The sequence below is a fragment of the Tetrao urogallus genome (assembly GCF_951394365.1).
Source record: "Tetrao urogallus genome assembly, chromosome: 26".
NCBI classification, from domain to species: domain Eukaryota; kingdom Metazoa; phylum Chordata; class Aves; order Galliformes; family Phasianidae; genus Tetrao; species Tetrao urogallus.
In genome coordinates, this window is record NC_136839.1 from 2,371,723 (window position 1) to 2,392,849 (window position 21,127).

At 54.9% G+C, this 21,127-nt stretch overlaps 1 protein-coding gene across 2 annotated transcripts; it reads left to right on the forward strand.

Moving 5' to 3' along the window:
- Nucleotides 1-317: 317 nt before the first annotated feature.
- MAPT (microtubule associated protein tau) lies at nt 318-20,601 on the forward strand (the record flags this gene model as incomplete). Of its 2 annotated transcripts, XM_079547028.1 has the most annotated exons (15): nt 318-381; nt 1,662-1,748; nt 2,746-2,817; nt 3,971-4,036; nt 6,141-6,992; nt 9,283-9,338; nt 9,844-10,014; nt 11,030-11,166; nt 11,610-11,656; nt 12,068-12,333; nt 14,925-15,017; nt 15,166-15,258; nt 18,438-18,519; nt 18,662-18,774; nt 20,386-20,601. In XM_079547028.1, the coding sequence occupies 15 exons, from the start codon at nt 318-320 to the stop codon at nt 20,599-20,601; spliced, it is 2,415 nt and encodes an 804-aa protein (XP_079403154.1). The 2 variants fall into 2 exon arrangements, with proteins under 2 accessions (XP_079403154.1, XP_079403155.1); XM_079547029.1 differs by lacking the exons at nt 6,141-6,992; nt 9,844-10,014; nt 14,925-15,017.
- Between the last annotated feature and the right edge of the window lie 526 nt (nt 20,602-21,127).

Genomic DNA, 21,127 nt, shown 5'->3' on the forward strand with positions numbered 1-21,127 from the left:
CCTCTGCTCATGGGTGCTCCTGGTGGATCTGGGGGCACCGGATGCTCCGAGGAGTGTTTCAGCACAGCTGCGAAACCCAATAGGCAGTGTGCATCCTGAGCTTCCCTGTACGCAGCGGTGGGATTTTGGGGCTCATCAGGAAAAGGAGACAAAGCAGCTCCCTTCTTTGTGGCTGAAGAGGCAGCCTGCAGCTCTCGGCTCGTTGCTTACCAGAGGATGCTCCCGGGACGTGGTTGCATGGAACACACCAACAAGGCTCCAGGATTTGCCTGATATTGATTGCTTTTGTTTCCTCCTTCAGGTAACTTGGCTGCAAGATGGCAGAACCACACCAGGATGTCACCGTGGTGGAGGACCAGGAGAGGCAGCACGTCCCCTCAGGTGAGCACCTCCAGGAGGAGACAGTGCAGGGGACAAGAGTGACCCAGGCAGGGGGAGCAGAGCCCTGGGGACAGCCAGGAGGAGATGCTGTGTGTGTGTGTGTGTGTGTATGGGAGGTTCCTGCATAGCAGCTTGCTGCAGGCAGTAAGCATTGGGTGGCCCACAGGGTGCTCTGATGCTCCTGAATGAAGGAGGATGCTGCTGTGTGATCTGGTTGCCTAGCAGAGCACAGATCCCGTGCTGTCTCAAGCAGTTCTGATCTTACTGCTGCAGCTTGGCACGTCCATGCTTTTGTGTTCACTCCTCAGTTTGCTATTAAAACACAGCACTGCTTTTATTTTGAGACACGGCTCGAGGATGCTGCTTGCTGCCTGCTTTTCTCACCTGCACAAGGCTGAGCAGAGAGTTCTGGGAGCCATGCAAGAGTCTTTTATCCCACATTTCAGACCTGCATTTCTCCAGAAGCCTTTCCTTTCTCATCCCACCACGCTGCACAGTTGAGCTTGGAAACCCACACAGCCCCAGCACACTTGGTGGGACTCACTCTTGGCTATGATTCATATAAACACCATCTTGATTTTATTTTCTTGAAGGGCTTTGGACACAGCTTCCACCAAACCAGACCAGTGGGTTATCTCAGCCGAGGAGAGAATCCATGGCATCCATTCATCGTGGGTCGTGTGATGCATTTCAGGCTGATAGCTTCTCTCAGCTCGTAGCCCCATCTTTGCACATCACAGGGATTTCACTTTTATTAGTTTGAAGCTTCTTTTCCGAGTCATTTTCTCCAGCTTTCGTTGTACTATTTCATTTGGTCAGCCTCTTTGCAAAGAAGAGACTTGTGCTTTTTGCTGTACTCTTCCAAAAGATGACTTTGGCCCCAGCCTGGCATTGTGCCTAATGCACTGCACAAAGACTTGCTGGTTTGCAGTGAGGAGAATGAATCAATACATCATGGGAGCGCTCAGCAGCAGCTCTGGGAGAGAGTCTGATGGCTCCAGAAATGGCAGAGGGGACAACAGTGACTCAGACGTCCATCTTCCCTGCTTTCTGTTGCTGAGATCTCCTTTCCTGCTTCTGCCATTCTCTGCTGTGTGGTTCCCTGGGTTTTTCTTTTGGCTCCTGCTTGTTCTTTTTGGCGATGGCACCGATGCTTTTGGTTGGCATTTTCACGCTTTGCTTGCTTATCAGTTCAGGTGTTTGATGCTCTCCAGTGGACCTGGGCCGTTAGAGGTTTGTAACTCATCGCCAAGGACCTGTTCTAAGTATTTGTTTTCCAGGCTATCCCCTTCAGATTCCAGTCGATGACGGATCGGATGAGCCTGTTTCTGAAACATCTGACGCTAAGAGCACCCCAACTACAGAAGGTGGGAGCTCTTTGTCTTACTGCTTTGAAACCGTGATGGTTGGGGTCGTGCTAAACCTTGCCGAGAGCCTCGTGCCACGTTCTGCTGGGGTTTCTCAGGAGCGTCGGTGCTCTTGGATGAGAGCTCTTCGTTAGGCTCATCACAAGTGAGGTTTTCACTCAGCAGAACGAGAGGATTGGCCTTAAAGGTGGAGAGTGGGTCGGAAGGCCGGAGATGGAGATGCAAAGTGGTGCTTGGAGCTCAGCAAGTCTCTTGCAGGTTGTTTCCTTCTCACACAGTGACCTCAGGGTCCAATTAGCTCAGTGCAGCCAGGAGCAGTCCCACGTCGCCCGCAGGTTCAGAGGTTTGCATCACTGTGCACCATCAGAATACTGCCGGCCCATCCTGCTCTGTGTTCCCTGTCGGAGTCAGGTGGAGCTCTTTTTGTGTTCCCTCTATATTGATGTGTTCATTCACACAGCACGATTTGTGCTGGAATGGTGAGATGGATTGAGTCTGTATGTACAGCTTTGAGTTGATGCAGAAGTGCTGTGGGTCAGGTCAGGGCATTTCTGTGCTGCTTCGCTGGAAGAAATCTAGTTTGGAAGTAATCTAGAGACTTGCCTGTTGTTTTAATTAACTGCACTGTTTCTCTGGCTGCTTTAATCCCAAGTAGCTGCCTCTTGGTGGCTTCGGGTAAAGGCATTGGCTTGCAAAATGTATCTAAAATTAAAAAGGATGGAGATATTGAGCAGTTTTCCAGCCCTGGCCTGCTGGAGATGGAGGCTGTGATCTCATGCAGAGCAGCCACATGAGAGATGTGTGCTTGCTGTGGGGGCAGCTCACTGTGTCCCTAAGGACCAGCTTTGCTGCGTCCTGCTCGCTTGTCTCCCTCCACAAGCGCTGGCTCAAGGGAGGGAGATGGGTGCTGCTCTGAGCAAAACGAGCCTTGGGAGCATCCTGACCTCCCCAGGCTTTTGCCACTTGCTGGCTGTGTGAAAGCTGCATTGTTTTTCAGATGCCACAGCACCTTTAGTAGAGGAAGGAGACCAAGAGGATCAGCACGGGGAGATCCCAGAAGGAACCACAGGTGAGGGAGACCGAGGTGCAGCTTCATCTCTTGATACAGATAGAGCAGAGAGCTGGACTGGTTGGTGCTGAGCAGTAACACTGCAGAACCTTTCGCAGGCGTGCTTCTCTCCTCGTGCTTGCTTCCTTCTTCTGATGCAATCCTTGCTTACTGCTGTCCTCTTGCCTTCCCCAGCCTGGGGGACACTCGCAGCCTTTTCTTCTCTCTTCCTCAGCTCCTCATCTGACAATCTTTCTCTCTGGTGGCTTTGCCTCACGTCTCCAGGCAAAGTGCTTTCCTGCAGAGCCTGCCCATCTCTGCAGCACCTCGCTGCTCCTCTCCTGGGCATTCTCTCAGCCCACACAGTTGTCTTTGGAGAGGCAGGTGGAATCCAGACCACTGCAGCACTTCTTGGGCTGCCAGCACGTTTTGGAGATCTTGCAGAGGAAGCCAAGTGGCTCCTTCAGGACCTCTGCACCTGGGCCTGCTTTTGCAGGGTGGAATGGGGGTCTTTCAGAGTTAGAAGGGATTGATGTGCAGCAGAGCCGTGCAGAGCAGGGCAGGAGCTCCTCGGACAGTCAGGTGTGGCTGTGAACAGTGAGCACGTGGTCCCTGTGTGGTGGCTGCTGGGTTATCCTGGAAACATCAGGCAGGTTTTGGGAAAGGCAGTGTGGTAGAATGGGCTTCTGCCAGCACCCAAACGCTAACACAAGCCCACAGCTCTGCAAGCACTGGGTTTGTTACACACCCAGGTTAGCTGGCAGCAAATAGCCCAGGAAGAGCTCATTACAGTCAGCTGGAGAGAAGACACGGATGAGGTAGAGCTCAGGTAAGAGACATGGATACGAATGCTGCCAGCTTGGCAGGAGTAGAAGAGGAAACGTAAATCCCCAAATTTCCGTGCTCAGTGCTCAGGTTTCTGCATGTCTGTCTGAAGGAGCTTGTGGTGACTTGCCAGCTGATGAAACACGTTGGTACAGCAGCTGTCGGATAAATCTAATGGGACCCAGCATTAACACAGCTTGATTGCCTTTCTGATACTGCCCTGCTCGTAACACAGCCGCGATGGGCAGAATCAGCAAGGAGGTAAAGGCATTCTCCAGAAGCGTGCTTAAACTTAATTCTCGTGTTCTGATGATGTTTTTTTTCCATTCTCCTTCTGAACTGGGACCAGCTGAAGAGGCGGGCATAGGAGCCACCCCCAGCCTGGAGGACCACGCTGCAGGAGATGCTGCTCAAGGTTGGTCAGACTGCTGTCGCTGGGGTCTGGTTGCTGCTCCTTGGGGGCTTGGGAGTTTTCTTCTGTAATGCAACTGCTTTGCACCCCGTGGGCAGTTGTACAGCTCTCCCCGTTGCTGGCAGGCGGGTCACACACACTTTGAATGTCCCAACGCACCCATTTCAGGCAGCTCTTCATTCATCGGTTCTCTCTCTCAGGTGGCTGAAGCACCGATGCTTGTTTGTCCAGTGGCAAAACAGAGCATCCTCCAGGCTAGAAAAGGTCATAAACAGAGCCAGGATGGAGCAGTTAGCCAGGAGGCACTGCTGAGCATTGCGTAGGGTCAGCCTGGGGCCCTGCACGTCCCATCTGAACTATCTGACTCTTACCTACTGTGTCTCATTTAGGGTGGGCTCTTTTTGCATCCCAGTCTCCAGGGGCGTCTGCCAATGCTAGGCAAGGTGGGCAGTCACTTCAACACAGCTGTCCTGCTCACGTCTGTATGTGACAGCACTGGTTTTGTGTGCTAATTAGAAGGGCAGTTAAAGCCCATTTGGTAGGGAGGTTTTCTGTTCAGGTTCCTCAGGCTGCTCCTGCAGTCTCTCCTCTTCTGACTGCTGTTTGCAGTCATCCCTGCCTTTGCAGGAAGCACGCAGCTCTTTGCTTTCTCAGCTCAGAGTGAATTGAGGTCTTTGCTTTTCACACTCAGCACAGCTACACACACTCTGCTCCCTGCCATTAAAATAAAGCATTTGATGCCTGGCTGGTGGTTCTCAGGCCAGCAGCTCTTCTGCATTCAAAATAGTGATGCTACTTAAAATCAGGGTTGTTAGCAGGATGGGGTGAGTTATCCCTGCCGTCTGTCTGTTTCAGTCTGGTGGTAGCTGCTATTTCTCACCTGATTTTCAATGAGAGCTTTCTGTCCTGTCCCGGGATCTTTCAGCTGTCAGCTCTGAGGACGTGCAGCTCACTGCAGCTCTGAGAGAACCTATAGATGGCATTTCTGGCTTCTGACATAAATGGTTACATCTCCAAAACTGACCTTTAGCAGTGCTGCTGCTTTGTAACGATGATGAGCTCTGATGACTTGGTGTGATTATTGATGCATGCCCACAGTTGTGGGTATCTCATAACTACCCACCTGCATTTCTTGTGCTGTGGGATTTGCAAAAATGATCTCTGCGGTGAAGACAGAGCATGTTAGAATGCCTTTGGAGTCTCAGCATCTTTCAGTTCAGATTTGCCCTGCTGGTGTTCTGCCAGCTCTCCCTGTGCAGCACTCAGACCTGCGGGCAGCCCTGCAGGATGGATGTGCACGTCCTTATGGGGGCAGAGGGCTTCGAGCAGTTCCCCAGTGTTGAGGGTAAGCTCTCCATTGCTCAGCACATCCCTGCTTCAGTTGGAAGAGTTTTGAGCAGAAGAGCTTCAGTTCAACCAGAATATCTGGCTTAATGCAGCACTGTGGCTTGAAATTGCCAAGCTCTGTGTCATGCTTGAGATCAGCAATGGAAAATAATTGTCTCCTTTACCCTAAAAAAAAAACCAAGATCTGTGTTTCTGTGACCGTATGTTTTGGGTTTTAAATGTCACTCCTTCTCCTCTGCCCAAACGATGGCAGCAGTGCTGGAACACTAATTAGGCTGAGTGGGCACACAGTCCAGAGCTGCTGCGTAGTTACAGCCACAGTTGACTGACAGTCCTTCCCACCAGGGCTCTGCTGTTCAGGACACAGCAATAAGGGAGCAGACAGAGGAGTGCTGTTCCCCGGGCTCATTAGAACCAGGAATGATCTGGAGGTGGTTGGGAAGCTGGATGTGTTGCTGATTTCTGAATACCTCTAAAGCCAGCCCAGCAGGCAGTGCAGGCATGGCACACGGGGACACTTCAGCCGCCTCTGCTATGGGGTCCAGGCAGTGCTCTGTCTTCCCACCCCCCCGCTGCCCCCGACCCCCTTCCCAGTTCCCATGGAGGTCAGAGTTCCTTTAAAAAGCCGCTCTGTGTCTGCTGAATGGGGCAGCTCTTATTAATAGTACAGATCCCAAGTTTCTCTTCTACATGATGTGACTGACCACCTATCTGTGCTTGTGCTCACTGTTTGCCCGCGCTTCACACTCTGCGTCTTCAGCTCCAGGGGAGCCCAGCTCTCCAAAGCTGCAGCCTGGCCTTAAGGAGCACGTGGGAGGTGTGATGAAAAGGGGCAGCCAGCCCATGGAGCAGCTGGCTGCTGTTCCTCAGGAGCCTCTTCCGCAACAAGAAACAAAGCCTGCAGCCACAGCTCCCACCAGGATCGAGGTCACTATCCCAATACCCCTGGATATGTACCAAGATGTCCGACCAGCTGAGGACAGCAGTGAGCTGTGGGATCGTGGGGGCAGAGAAGGCATTGGTGTGGATTCAGCAATGGGAGAAGAGCTGGGTGATGTGTGCGCCGTGGGGCTGGCAGAAGCAGGTGGCACTGATGCCTCCCGTACTGCAGCTGGGCCAGCTCCGTTATATGCTGGAGCCCCGCTAAAAGAAGGTGCCAGCAGATGGGAAAGAGATGAGGATGAAGCTTCTCAGCAGGGTTTGCTTGGCCTGGTGGGACAGCGTGTTCCTCCAGGACCCGAAGCAACCAAAGAAGCTCTTGAAGAAGAAAGCAAGTCCAGAGATGTCCTGAGAGACACAGAGAGAGAGGCGCTCCTTGTTGAATCTGAAGCACGGAAAACAGAAGACCAAGAGGAGAGACAGCAGTTGCAGGGGGAAGAGTCATACGCAGATGTCACCTCGTCTGAGCCTTCTGAGACCCAAACAGAAGGGGCAGGAGGGGATGCTGGACCCTTAAAGGAAGCAGCCAAACCCCCCGTTGGGTTAAAGGATGGCAGGGAAGACAGAGATGCTGCCGTGGAAGAGGCAGAGCTGGGTGCAGAAGGGTGCAGGACGCCCAAGAAGAAGCCTGGTGCTGCAGATAAAGCAGTCAGTCGAGTTCCTCTCCTGAAAGGTGTGTGCACCGTTTGCCTGCCTGGAGCTCACACTGCTGGTGCATTGCTCACCACGAGGCTGCTTGAAGCAGCACTTCAGCTTGCTGCCTCCTCCTGAATTGCAGTGCTTGGGACATGGCCTGGACCTTTGCTGTGAACTGATCTACAAAGCTCTGCTGCTTCCCTCTCTCCCTCCTTTAATCTTGGATGTCTTGGCATCATTGCCAGACCCCCATGCTTTGGTTTTGCATCCCTTGCATGGTGCTGGCGTGTTCCCAATCATGCTTTCCTTTTTTTTTTTTTTCAGTTAAAAATTCCTTTGGATCTTTGGGCTCCTTTACTCACACCTGGCAGCTTCCCAGAGAAGACAAATTCTGGCTGGGTGTTGTGGCATGTTGGATTGGGGCTAACCCAGCACGCTGCAGCTTGTCCCAGCGGGGCGCTGCCACCTGGTTTGCATGTGTCCACTATCCAGTCCAATAACTCTTTGGGTCAGCTTTCCTAGAGAGGAGGGAGGAGGGAAAAACATAAGGGAGGTGGCAGTTCAGACCGAGGGAAAAGTCCCACGTGGGTCCTTTGCAGAGCACAGCTGAGGCTCTTACACGGCATCGTGCTTTGATCCCAGCTCTGGATCTGCGGGTGCTCTGATGCAATGGCTGTGTTTTGTGTTCTGCAGGGTGCTCTGTGTGTGGAGGCTCTTGGGCACAGCGCTGTGCGTGTGTCTGGGCTGGAAATCCTCCTCTGTGAGCACCTGGGCAGTCAGAGCCCAGGGTGCTGTTTGTGCAGCAGGTCTCAGTTCTGGCTGTCCGCGATGAAGGGTTGAGCTCTTCCTTCAAAGCATGAGCATCCCTGCTGGCAGAGCAGCTCTTAGACCTCTTCCTTCTCCAAGAAGGAGCTGCTTCCCAGTTTCCAGGGATCCAGGAACATCTCAGAGGAATCTGCTCAGTGCACAAGTGCAGGCTGCGCAGCAAATGGTGCTGCAGGACGCACAGCAAAACCTGTGGTCTCTTTCCATGTTGTGTCCCACTTTGTGCTGTCAGGGCTGGCCTGGGGAGGAGCTCTGCCTTTCACCCCACTGCCACGTCCCCAAACCTGGCATGGCTGCTTCCATTAAGCTGGAAATCCTGCTCACCCCTCCCCTCCTCTCTGGTTTGCAGCAGAGAGAAACGCGCTCTTTGCTGCATGGGGTCAATGAGGAAATTGCTGATGTAGCTTTTCCCCTCGGAGCCAAAGCTCATCACACATTTCTTATTGTTTACTACCTGAGAAGGCATCAGAAAGCTTTGCACACGTGCTGCAGAGCATCAGCATGGCTTGCTGTCGCTGTCATCAGAGCCTGAAACCAATCGTGGGCTGGGGCTGCCTTGCCCAGGGTCACCCGGTTTCTGACTCAACAGAAGGAATTTCTTTAATTAATTCATTAACGGGCTTTTTCCTTCAAAGGCCGAGACACTTTGTAGTCTCTGCAGCAGCTCTGGGGCTGTTGGGGTCGGGTCAGAGGCATCGGTGCTGCATTCATGGCATCACACATGGGCTGACCATTGGGTTTCCAAACACTGGGGTGAAGATCAGAAGCTTTTCCTCCCAGATTAGGAAGGAATTAGCTGAGGGCTCAAAGCAGGGCCTTTGTAATGAGTGCCTGACAGTACCAACGTTTCTTCCTCTCAGCTTCTCATCTCATTAGTACTGCAGCCTGAAATATTGCGAGGGCCACCGTGTGCTTGATGTGAATCAAACAGGACAGAGGCTCAGCATTAAGAGCCTGCAGAGCCTGAGCCAGACGGAGGGCGCACTGCTGGGGTACGGTGTCAGGAGGGATGGGAAGTAAACTGCAAAGTTAACACACTGGAGAAGAGATTTCAGACACACCTTGGGCTCCCTGGTGCTGGTCGGTTGGGGCATCCTTTGGTTTCAGTGTGCACATACCTGACTGTTAGAACCACACAGGTTTTATTAAACAGACTCACGTTGAGCTCAGAGAGGGCAGTTCTGTCCTGAACTGAACCAGTGCTGCTGGAACTGAGTGCAAATGTGTGCAGACGGGCTCACACAGACCTGGCCTGTGTCTGATGCTCCAGCAGTGACTGATGTTGCTTGTGCACAGGATCACCTGTTAACCCAGGAGGAATGTGCTTAGATGTGTTTCACCAAGAAATGGGGGGTTTTCTCATGTTTTTAAGAGCAGGATCTGATCTCAGCTAGAGGGAAGGCGTAGCAGCAGCTCAGCATGCATGTTACTGTAGCTCAGGCACTGTCAGCTGTGCATTTCACCCATCCCTCAAAGTGTAACTGTGTGTTTCCATTTGTCAGCTCGTATTGATAGCAAAGACAAGGAAGGGGCTGAAACTGATGAAAAGAAACCGAAGGTAAGCAAAGGAGGAGAACCAGAGGTGATCCCCACCTGCCCACGTGGGCTGTGCTCATTCCTAACTCCTGCTTTAGGAGTCCTTGCCATTACCCTCCATTCTTCAGCCTTGTTTTTTGTTTTCCTCTCCCCGTGCCCTGGTTTGGATGGTGCAATCAAATCTAGAATGCAGATGGTGGCTTTGTATGGGTGGTTCTACGTGATATTCTCAGTCAGAAAGCAGAAGAGTGGCTTTGGTGGGGCAAACTGGTGCAGAAGCAAACTCCAGGCTGTCGTTGGGTGTCTCACAGCTCTGCTGGTGGAGCCTTAGGATGCCAGCAGTGCCCCTGGGCCCACAGCCCTCACCCAGCTCTGTGCTGAGAGGGCAGAACCTCTCCACTGCCTTTTTCAAGTCTGCTTCCACATTGCACCTTCTAATCCTCTGTAATGTTGGTTATCCCTTTTGTTCCCCTCCCATACTGATTTTGGTTTTGTTGTTCCGATTTTATTTTCTTTCCATGTGTAAGAAATCCTCACCTTCCACTGCCAAACCCCCAAGCGATAGAGCCTCCATCCCTCCCCACCGACACACCTCCTCTAGCACAGCCCCTCCGAAATCTCCCTCCAGCCCTGCATCCACCTCTAAACGAGTCACACCCCGACCTGCCAGTACAGGAACGCATGAAACAAAGGCCAAGGTAAGGAAATGGGATGTGAGAGAGGCAAAGCTGCCTTGGAGAGCAGCATAAGGCAGTGCTGGCAGCGCTTGCTGGGCTGAAGCACCGCGTGTCACTCAGAGAGGGGGGTCACAGAATGATAGCATGGCCTGGGTTGCAAAGGACCACAATGATCATTCATTTCCAACCCCCTGCTGTGTGCAGGTCACCAACCAGCAGCCCAGGCTGCCCAGAGCCGCATCCAGCCTGGCCTTGGACACCTGCAGGGATGGGGCATCCACAGTGCTGTGGGATGTGCTTCTCTGCACGGCAGTTTTTGGAGCAGCTGTGTCAGTCTCACGGCCCCTTGTTCTGCTTTAGAGCATCTCACGTGCTGCAGGGGTTACCTGGTCTCTCCGAAGCGTTTCTGGGTCCCTTTGTGTTCTTTCATACCCTTTGCTCTGCAGCTTTAAGCTGCATTTTATGGCTGTGTAGAACACGGCAGCTGCATTGGTTGTGTGCAGAGCTGCGTCTGCCAGGTGGATGTGAAAATCACACACTTCTGTGGCTCGTTCTGCTGGGGGGGTTTCCCTCGGTGGCGCTCCGTCACACAGATACAGCTGTGCTGAGGGAGAGAGCAGAGGCCGCAGCTCTGGATAAGAGGATGCAGTGTGGCTGTGATGGTTCCCTGCAGCCCTGGGACCCATCAGCTCTTAAGATCCCCGCTGCACGTTTTCAGCTTTGTCACACAGAGCAGCATCAGAGCACAGCTTGAAAGCAGACGCGTTGGTTTATAGACCTGGGAGGGCTTTTCTGCAGGATCCCCAGGCAGTAGATGGCACGCTGCTGTTTACATACCCTTGCAGATGCTGTATGGGTGCATACGGGAGGGAGGACAAAGGAAACGTCTGTGTTTGGGGTCTGGCTCTGCCTCGTGGATGGAGCCTCTGTTGTGCAATCAAAGAGCGGGTTTATTTCCCATCGGGACAGCAAAACAAGAGGGGGAAAAAAAAAAAAAGGAAAAGAAATGGAACCTTTTGCCTTTGTGTCCCTGCAGGGCCAGGAGATGAGGGGTGGCACCAAGCCGGCCACGCCGCGCTCTGCAGCCGGGCAGGCACAGAGGAACTCCAGCAACGCCACCCGCATCCCAGCCAAAACCCCCACGGCCCCCAAGACCCCTCCTGGCTCTGGTAAGTGTGGGGCTGTGCCTCCGTGCAGGGCTGTGGGGCAGGGAGCTTTGCACCATCAGGGTGGTGCTGCTGCTTTATGTGCTCTGTTGGTAACACAGCAGGTAGGAGGTGGCGCTCGCTTCGTCCCGCTGGGATTTCCTCCAATTTGGAAGATTTAACCAGCTTCATTTATTTTTTTTTTTTAATCCACCTCTCCCTTTTCTCTTGACGATGTTTCCCAAAGACCTGGGGGTGCGAGGATCAATTCTTCGATTGCAGGAATGGAGATTATAGGCCGTAATTCCCAGGAGCAAAGCCCAGGAAGCGCCCAGCGTTGGGGATTTCCATTTCAGCGGTGCATTTTCTGAATATGTGCATTTTCTCATACTTATCAGAGCTGCGTTAAATCCTTCCATCAATGAAGTTTCCGTCCTTATTAAGCACCTCTCTCATTCATTAAACAGGCAGAAAGGAGCAGAAAAAGCCGCCCCCTGCAGCAGCGAAGTCTGAGAAAGGTGATGTTTAAGGATCTTCTTTTATTTGTTAAGGTGGGGACGGTTCTGAGCTGCTCAGTGATCTGAGCTTTATTTAATTATGCAAAACAACTCGGTGAAAATGCTTCCAAATGCCAAAGAGGAGAGCGGGTTCCTCTCAGTGCCTTTTGTTTGTAGTTTTTCATGCGTGCTGATGTCGGGCTGGGGCACCTTAGCAGTCATCCAGACAATAAAGAACTCCTTTCTTTGGAGCTGCTGGGAGGCTGCTTTCAACCTCAGCTTTGGCTCCAGCACCCGATGGGTGTCTGTCCCATCCTGGCGGGAGCTGACGGGGGGCTGTGGGAGCTGCAGGCCACCCCCAGCAGGCAGGCAGGTCTGCGTGCCTTGCGCTCACCCTGCGCTCACCTCGCTGCGTCTGCCTGCCTTCTCCAGGTGAGCAGCCCAAGTCCGGAGACAGAAGCGGTTACAGCAGTCCCGGCTCCCCCGGGACTCCAGGCAGCCGTTCCCGCACTCCTTCTCTGCCCACCCCACCAGCCAGGGAGCCCAAGAAGGTGGCTGTGGTTCGCACGCCTCCCAAATCGCCCGCGTCTGCCAAGAGCCGCGTGCAGCCCTCGGCGGCTCCGATGCCCGACCTGAAAAACGTCAAATCCAAAATCGGCTCCACCGAAAACCTGAAGCACCAACCTGGAGGTGGCAAGGTAAAGCTGGGCTCTGCTCTGTGCGGGGATGGCGGGTGCCGAGGGGCTGAGCCCGACCCGGAGCAGCAGCATCCAGCTGGGGCTGCAGGCACGGCTCTGGGCAGCTGGGCTTCGGCTGTTGGGCAGCTTGATGTCCAGTGTTGGAGGTTTTTCGGGCTGGTTGGCTTTCAGTTGTCCTGAAATTGCCTGGCTTAGTGCAGCTGAACCACGGGGAGGGCTGCTCGTGGCCGTGGGGTGGCCTGGCCTGCAGTGGCTGCTGGGGGTGATGCTGCCTTGTGGTGTCCTGTTAGGGAGAGCTTTAGAGAGGGAGTTGGGACCTGCAGCCCTAAGGAGTCCCAGGATCAGGGCTGTGTTTCTGAATGCTGCTGTGTGATCTGGGGCAGTCACTTCTGTGAGAGGATGGCGGCCTCCTGCAGGGACCCCAGGCAACTCATGCAGGGGGAATTGCAGCCTCGTGGCAGGGCAGAGAGCTTTGGGCGTGCTGGGCTGTTCTCAAAACACAACCAGTGCAAGGCCTGGGATCCTGCTGGGGTCCTCCTGTTGCTACCAGCTCTGAGGTGACCCCAGTCCTACTGGGACTGAGCTGGATCTGCTGGTGTTGCAAGTAGATTCAGTTTTGAAACTGATGAGAGAAGCAGTGCAGAAGCTGAGCAGGTTGGGGTTTCGGGATCCACTTTGACTGGTGGGGTTTTGCATTGCATTCTGCAGCCAGCTGCAGTTGCTGCGGTGGAGCAGCGTGGCACAGCCACATCTGGTGGCAGTGTCAGTTTGAGGACCACCAGTGCTTTTCTGAGAGGGCAGCAAAGAGAGCTGTGTGCTTTGAGTGCTTGGGAAATAGGGCGTCGTGGTGGATTTTGCAAGCTCTGCAGAGGAGAATTCTGCAAAGAGAGCCCGAGCTGGGTGAAGAGTGGTGCATCCCCACTGCTCCAGAGCAGCAGAATGCAGCCACACAGCTGCAGCAGTGCAATGCTCTGTGCCTCTGTGCTGTGTGGATGTGTCCTGCGGCTTTTATGGGATGCCCCTCACTGCACGGCAGGAGGCCTGAGGGCAGCTGGTGGCTGTCACACAGATATTGAGTGACAGAGCTGCACGTGTGGCAGTGAGCACAGCTGGGCTCACTGTGTGTGTGCTTGCCTGCCCAGCAGAGCATCGCTGCCTCGTCTGCAGCCATGGTGCAACAGAGCCGTGAGAAACCTCCAGGCGTGGTGCATGCTGTTGTGTGCAAGCTGCTGGCTCGGAGCGTGTGACTTCGGTGTGGGGAAGGCTTTGGGGTGGCTTCTTTTCACCACCCTCAGCTGCACTTGTGCTTTTCCGTTTCTCTCTGCACGTCTGGTTTGTGCTGCACTGCAAAGGGCTGCTCCTCGCCAGCAGCTCTGCGCTGTCTGAGCGCCGCTCTGGTTGTTGGTTCGCTGCCTTCGCTAAACGCAGACAGGCCAAACCGTGCCCTGATTTGCAGAACTAATTGCTGTGAACTTGAAAAGCAGTGTTGGAGGGCTGTGGCAGCTGTGATGCTCCTGGTGCTGGAGAGCCGTGGTGCAGCAAGCTCTGCTGGCAGCAGCAGGCAGCACTTGCTGAAATGGGAAGGTTGGGTGCCCAGGGTGCCACCTCACCACGGTGGGGATCTGGTCATGCAGAGGCTGCGGGTGCGGCGCTCTCCTGCAGGATGCTGTGCCTCCTTCCCTCTGGGGAGCGTTGTGCTTCTGGTGGCCTTTCTTCAGAGGGAGCTGAGGCACTGTGTGCCCCCGCTGGTGTTTGCCTTTGGTTCAGGTCTTCATTCAATCCGGTCCACGCAGGGGAGGGAGCAGGCACTGCGTTCAGCTGAGGGATGGTGCATGGGGTCGTTCAGCAGAGCTGCCCTTGCAGCGGGTTCTTGCAGACGGGCTTTGGGGTGGGGAGTGAAGTTAGCATGGCACGTGGCTCCAGGATTACAGCATCTCTCCCTCTGGAGGTGGTGTGAGCAGTGCAGGCCAGCAGCCGCCCCAGGGCTCGGTTGGGGTCTGTGCTTCCATCCCACCTGCACACGGGTTACAAAAACTGCAGTCCTGGCACTGCATCCCGAGCACAACGGCTTCTTCCCTCTGCATCTGCAGAAGGAGTTGGAGCCCAACCCCACGCTGAGCTCATCATGCTGGGCACACCGCCGCTCTGCTGCAGCCCGTGGCTTCACTTGGAGCTGCTGGACCCCGAGGCCGGGCAGAGCTGTGTGTGCTGGCACAGGGCTGAGCAGGGGGGGTCTCTCGGCCCCATCCCTCCTCCCAGCCCACCCCAGCTCTGCAGGTGCTGTCTCAGAGCAGCAGTGCTTTCCAGCATGTCTGCTGTCCCCCCTTCTGTTCAGTGGAAGCAGACGGGCAGCTGGCTTCCTTGCTGGTGTTTCTGGCATGGAAACCAGGGCTGCCTTGCTAGGCAGATCTCATCCAGCTCAATCTAGAGCTCACCCACCTCCATCTTCAGCTTCCAACCCTGGAGCAGCAAGCCAGAGGTCCTCCTTTGCTCTTGGCCCTGGCAGGCAGGCTCCTGGCGTTGGTGATATTTCGCATGGTCAAGCTGCAGATGATCATGTTGTTTCTCACACTCTTTTCTGGCTACCAAAGGTGCAGATTATTAATAAGAAGCTGGACTTTAGCAGCGTTCAATCCAAGTGTGGCTCAAAGGATAATATCAAACACATCCCAGGAGGAGGCAGTGTGAGTACCTTCACACTTTCAATGCACTGTAATGGTTCTTAATGATAAGTGGCATGTTGTGTACGCTGAACCACCAATGCTATCTGCAGCTCCCGTGCCGTCAGATAGCAATTGGTGACATGCAATGACTCTTTTCTGGCTACCAAAGGTGCAGATTGTTAATCAGAAGTTGGACTTTAGCAGCGTTCAATCCAGGTGTGGCTCAAAGGATAATATCAAACACATCCCGGGAGGAGGCAGTGTGAGTACCTTCACACTTTGAGCGCGCTGTGATCCCCCCCCGTAGTGGCATGTTGTATAACACCAAGCACCAATGCTATTTGCAGCAGCGCTGCTGTCAGATAGCAATTGGTGACGTGCTGTCGTTTAACCCATTAACCCAGAAGACGTGGGTAGAGGAGCCCTAACGAGTCCTTTTCCGTGCCTGACGTGGGCAGAGCTAACTGAGCCGCGTGCAAACCGTGTCTGTAACAAAACATCTCTTAACCTGAGGCTTTGTGCTGCCTGCGAGGCTCGGGCCCCTGCACACAGTGCAGTCAGTGATAGATGTAAAAGCAAATGCAGCCCTCGTTGCTTACTGTACTGCTGAGGTGCACGTGGCCCTGCACAGCACGTAGAAGCGAGGTTCCTGGCCTTTCCCATCAGGCAAGTATGATCCATGTGAATATCAAGCTTCTCCTCGTGTCCACTGTGTGTGTTGGTGCCCGTGGGGGCTGAGCCTGAAGTGATACTGAGCAAACGGATTGGAACGTGGGCATTTCCAGCCATTCCCTGACCTGTAACCACGCTCAGCTTCCAGGTGCTGTGCCAGAAAGCTGGAGGGGCTCTGCAGGGTTGGTGGATTTTGCACCGTCTGCTCTGGAGGCAGAGTTTGGGGTCTGGGAATGGTGGTGGGCAAAGGGAGGAGCATCACTGAGACCCCAAGCAGTGCAGCCCTGGGGCTGTGCCCGCTCTGTGTCCATCTGTGGAAGCCTCCTGGTGCCCTCAGATGTTCCCCATGGGTTTCCTCTGTGCTGTTTTTGATCTCTGGATGCCCTCCCTGAGAAACTGACCGTTGCAGAGGGCTCGGCACATAAAGGATGTAACTGGGTTTGCCACCTTGGTCTTAAATCTGATGTAATTCCACGTTTATTCACACACCAGAGGAGCTGCTTTGCAGAGGTCAGGCCTCTGTGAGACACGTTCCCTGCTGCGTTTGCCATGTCTTAAACCCAAGCCCTGCCCTGGCTGCGCTGCCTGCTGCGCTGTTAGGCCAGGAGCTGATGTGTGCATCGTCGTGCTGGCAGCAGAGCTCAGCACACACTGAGCAGGCATTAAAAGCTGCAGCAGGCGAAGAATGCCCTGCATTTTAAGGTGGAGATCATCATCCTGTGCCTTGGGGCTCCTCTGACTGGGGGGCAACAAGAAGCCATTGGGGTGCAATGCAGCTGTGCCTTAATCCTCTGCAGCACAGTCAGCAGTGACTGCCTGCATAGCCACGCTGCTCCAAGGCAAAGACAGTAACCTGGGGGCAGATACAGAACCTGGGGGCAGATACAGTGACCTGGGGGCAGATATAATAACCTGGGGGCAGATACAGTGACCTGGGGGCAGATACAGTAACCTGGGGGCAGATACAGAACCTGGGGGCAGATACAGAACCTGGGCTCAGTGCCTTTCTCATGGCAGTGCTCTGACACAGCGATGCTTTAGGCAGAAGCTGACCTAAGCATTGCTGATGCTGAGATGGGATCCCCAGGTCTCTGGCACTGATTTCCCAGGCAAACAACTCTGTGCCTGTTTGCCTTCCTTGTTGAAGCGCTGCTCTGCTCCCCAGCAGGATAACAAAGAGTTCAGTGAGTCTTGTCTGTAAAAAAACTGAGCTGGAAGGAGAGCAGGAAGGACTCAGCGATGGGTCTCTTGCTGTGGAAATGGGAGGTCTCTCACAGCCGGGTCCTGCAGCGGGGCACACTGGGGTTAGAAGGGCACAGCTCTTTCCTCCCAGCTCCTGTTTGTGCCTTCTGAAGAGCCCGGCTCTCCTCCTGCTCAGTGCATTCCGTGTGACCTCTCCCCATCCCTGTCTTGACGTCTGTCCCTGCCGTGTGCTCTCAGCCCCTGCGGTTGCTGTTCTCCCCGTCCCTCTGTCCTCACTCTCCGTGCGATGTCCTGTCGGTGTGTCTGACCATCAGACGTGGGGCTGACCCACGTGTTTGACATCCAGCCTTACTGCAGGTCCAGGCTCAGCCCTCGAGCCCTGCAGCGCCTGCTGGCACCGGGCCTTGCTGCACGCGGGCTGTTTCAGCCCGACGCCCCGGGATGCTGCGCTCCCACACCTTTCCCTGGCTGCGGAGCGGAGCTGGGGGGCGATGCTGTGTGCACAGCCCCGCTGCCACCTGTGGCTCTGAGGGTCAGGATGGGCTGCCGGGCACGGGGCCGACGCGAGGTTTGGTGCATGCAGGGCGTTCCAGGCAGCACGGGGCGCTGCTCCCGGCGCAGCAGGGAGGCGATGAAGCTCCAGCCGTGAGTGCCGATGGAGGGGCTGCTCAGCAGGCACACAGAGAGCAGCACCCGCTGCCCTGCAGCTCCCAGGGCTGCCCGGTTCCTGGGGGTGCAGCCCAATCGCAGGGCGCTGGGGATGCAGCGACGTTCTGTCCCCTCTGTCCCCTCTGTCCCCTCTGTCCCGGTGTCACTGCTGTGTGTGTGCCCTGCTTTGCCCTCCCCGAGGCTCTCAGCCCTCCCTGTTCTCCACTGCCCGCATCCCCCCTGAGCCCCCGTGCGCCGCCTGCATTTGTGTGCATCTGGGGCTGCGCGTCCGGGGTGCAGCAACGCCAGGATGTGCCCTCGTGCTTCAGTGTGCTCCAACTCCCGCTTAGGTTCCATGCTATGAACTCCCACCGGATCTTTAGGCTTTATTTCTCTTTATTTTTTGACCCTTTGTAGCTCCATGACAGCCTTGTTGTTGTTGTTGTTGTTGTTTTTTCAGAAATGCGTATTTTTTTGGTCACTCTTGTATCAAAGTTCTGTGCACATTGATCATTTCTGTTCTTTCAGTTTTTGTGGACATAAGCTTTATGTTTTACACCAGAAAAGGTATTTATTTTTTACGTTTTTTTTTCTCTCTGGTATATCTCCTCCTTTCGGATGATGTGTATGCAAATCTTAATTAATTACCACTCCACTTTCTCACTTAAAGCACTTTAAATTTGCCTCTCCTTCCCCCCTCTGCGGAGAGGCGGTCTCATGCATGCTGATGTGATAAGAGAGGCTCCTGCACACGGGCATTAATGACCTCCCATCTCTCATGACCGTTTCATTTATCTCATTAATCCTCCTGGGGTGTGAGCTGCTCCTTTCCCTCCAATTCAGATCAGGTGCTGCCGTGTCGTGCTCCCCCCCCGCCCCCCTTCTCTCACCTCCTTCTCCTCTCTCCCACGTGGGCAGGTTCAAATCGTTTACAAGCCGGTGGACCTGAGCCACGTGACGTCCAAATGCGGTTCCCTGGGCAACATCCATCACAAACCAGGTACCAACATCTGCACGGCTGGGATGGGGGGATTTTGGGGTCGGAGGGGGGGGGGTGGGGGGTTTGGGAGGCTCTTGGCAGCGCATCGCTGCAGGGGAGCTGTTTGCTTGGCTCTGACCCCTGCGCTGCTCTCCTCTCGCAGGTGGTGGCCAAGTGGAGGTGAAATCTGAGAAACTGGACTTCAAAGATAAGGTGCAATCTAAAATCGGGTCCTTAGATAACATCAGCCACGTTCCTGGAGGAGGAAATAAAAAGGTAAAGGAGGGCAGGGCTGCTGTCCTGTGTGCGTGTGAGCCTTGGGAGGGGGGCAAGCAAAGAGCAACTGGAGTGGGCTCAGGGAAGGTGCTGCTCACTGGACTCAGCCTCAGCCGCTTCTCCAGCACCCCTCTGCTCGCCAGGCAGCGCTGTGCCCCACTGCTGGCATTGCTGCCCACATCCTGGGGGGGGGGGGGGAGATGCTTTGTACCCCCGTCCTCCTGAGCTCCCCCCTGTGCGGAGCTGAGGGCTGCACAGACCGACCCTGGGCTGTCGGTTGGGGCTGTGAAGCTGCGCTCTGTGCATCTCCAGGCCCGCCTGGATGAGTGTGAATGTGGGTGATGCCCTCTGCTGTGGTTTCCTGCTTTTCCTGCTGTTCTCTGGAGAGGTTTGTGTCTCCAGCTTTCGCTGTACGGGATGCTGCTGTCAGCATCTGCTTTCATGCCATGTGGTGCCAGGGGCGCAGCACAAAGCTGGCGCAAGGGCTGCTCTCCAGTGAAAGTGGAACACTGGGCTGAGCTTTAATTAGAAAGTGGAGCATTGGGCTGAGCTTTAATCAGCATCCGTCGCTGCAGGATGCTGAGCTCTGTACCTCAGCCTCCCCAGCGAAGCTCAGTGGTGTGGGGAGGTGGAAATGGGAATCCAAGGCTGGGTGGCGCCGTGCTGCATCGCCCTGAGTGCCAGCAGGGCTCAGCACGGGGCTGGGGCTGCAGCCTGGGGACGCAACGCACAGGGTTGAATTCCCAAAGGGAAAGGTGCTTCTCCTCTCACTGCTCTCTCCAAGCACTCTTTTCTCACTGGGAAGGGTCAGCTCTGTTTCAGCTCTTCCCCTGCTCCGGATCGCTGCCTTCCTTACCCTTCTCTCACTGCTCCACGCATCAGACTGCCCTGTGCTTCTCGTCATTTTTATTCTCACAACGCTGGGTTTCCAGATCTTCTTTTTTCTCCCTTATTTTCTATTTCTTTTCCTTACTTTTTTTTTTTTTTTTTTTTTTTTCTTTTTTTTTTAAATCTTTTTCCTGCTGGTTGACGTTCACTGGATCTTGTTGGTTTTTGTTTTGTGTTTTTTGTTTTTTTTAATTGCTGATGCGTTTTTTGCACCCCGCCGCCTTGGGTTGGGTTTCTTCACCTGTAGAGAGAGAAAGGCAAGGAAGACAAGAGCCGGTGCCAGGCTGCTCGGACCCCGAGCCCAGACCCCGCTGGGCTCCAGGCCCTGGTGCTGGAGCCACCCACCCCCCCGGAGAGGCAGCCCCCAGCCCCACATTCAGCTGGGGAGGGCACCAGTAAGTAGCAAACCCAGTCCGCTTCCTCTCCCCAGCCCTGGAAGCTGGAGGGAAGGGCAGCTGCGTGCCGCACGGGCGTCCCACCTCCACGACCCCCAGCTGGGGTGCAGGAGCAGCCGTGGTGGTGCCTTGGGATGGAGCTGCAGCATCCCAGGCGTGCTGCCGTTCCCAGGGACGCGGGGGGCCGAGGCCGAGGCTGCGTGGAGCGGCGCAATGCCGCCTCTCAGCCACCTCCTCCCCGCACAGCCCGGCTGATGCCCGCAGGTAACACAGCCCCTATGGGACCCCTCCTCCCTCCCCACCTCATGGGGCTCCGCTCTCGTTGCAGATCGAGACTCATAAGCTGACTTTCCGTGAGAACGCCAAAGCCAAGACCGACCACGGCGCCGAAATCGTCTACAAATCCCCCACCATCTCTGGAGACGCCTCTCCGCGCCGCCTCAGCAACGTCTCCTCCACCGGCAGCATCAACATGGTGGACTCCCCCCAGCTCGCCACGTTAGCCGACGAAGTGTCCGCCTCGCTGGCCAAGCAGGGCTTGTGATGGGGCACAGCATCACCGTGGGAGAGAGAGAGAGAGAAGATGAGGGGGGAAAAATACAAACAAAGCAAAAAAGAAAAGAAAAAAAAAAAGAAACACGAATAATAATAATCTGGCCTTCTTCCTCTGTTCCTTTTACAGCTGCTTCCCCATCCCCTACTCGGTTACTGATTTAACCTGCTTTTACTGTTCATTCAGCTCTAGCTCCAGGACTTCACAATCAGTGACACTTTGAGGTACAGAACCTCCTCTCCCCCCCGTCCCACCCCCCCCCCCCATCCCTGCAGGGCAGCAGGCAGAGCAGACCCCCGCTCTGCAGAGCCCCACTGCTCTGCCTGGGACCCCCCCTCCCCCCCCCCCTTCCATTTGCCTGCTGATTCAGAAGAAACCTTTTGTTTTCACCTCTGAGAGCCGAGATGTTCGAAGCAAACTAAGAACCGCCAGGCATCCCCGGCAGGGCAGCAGGGGGTTCCCCTCCGTGGCTTTGCCCAGCGGATGATTGATCAATTCGAGGCTTTTCCCCCTTTTC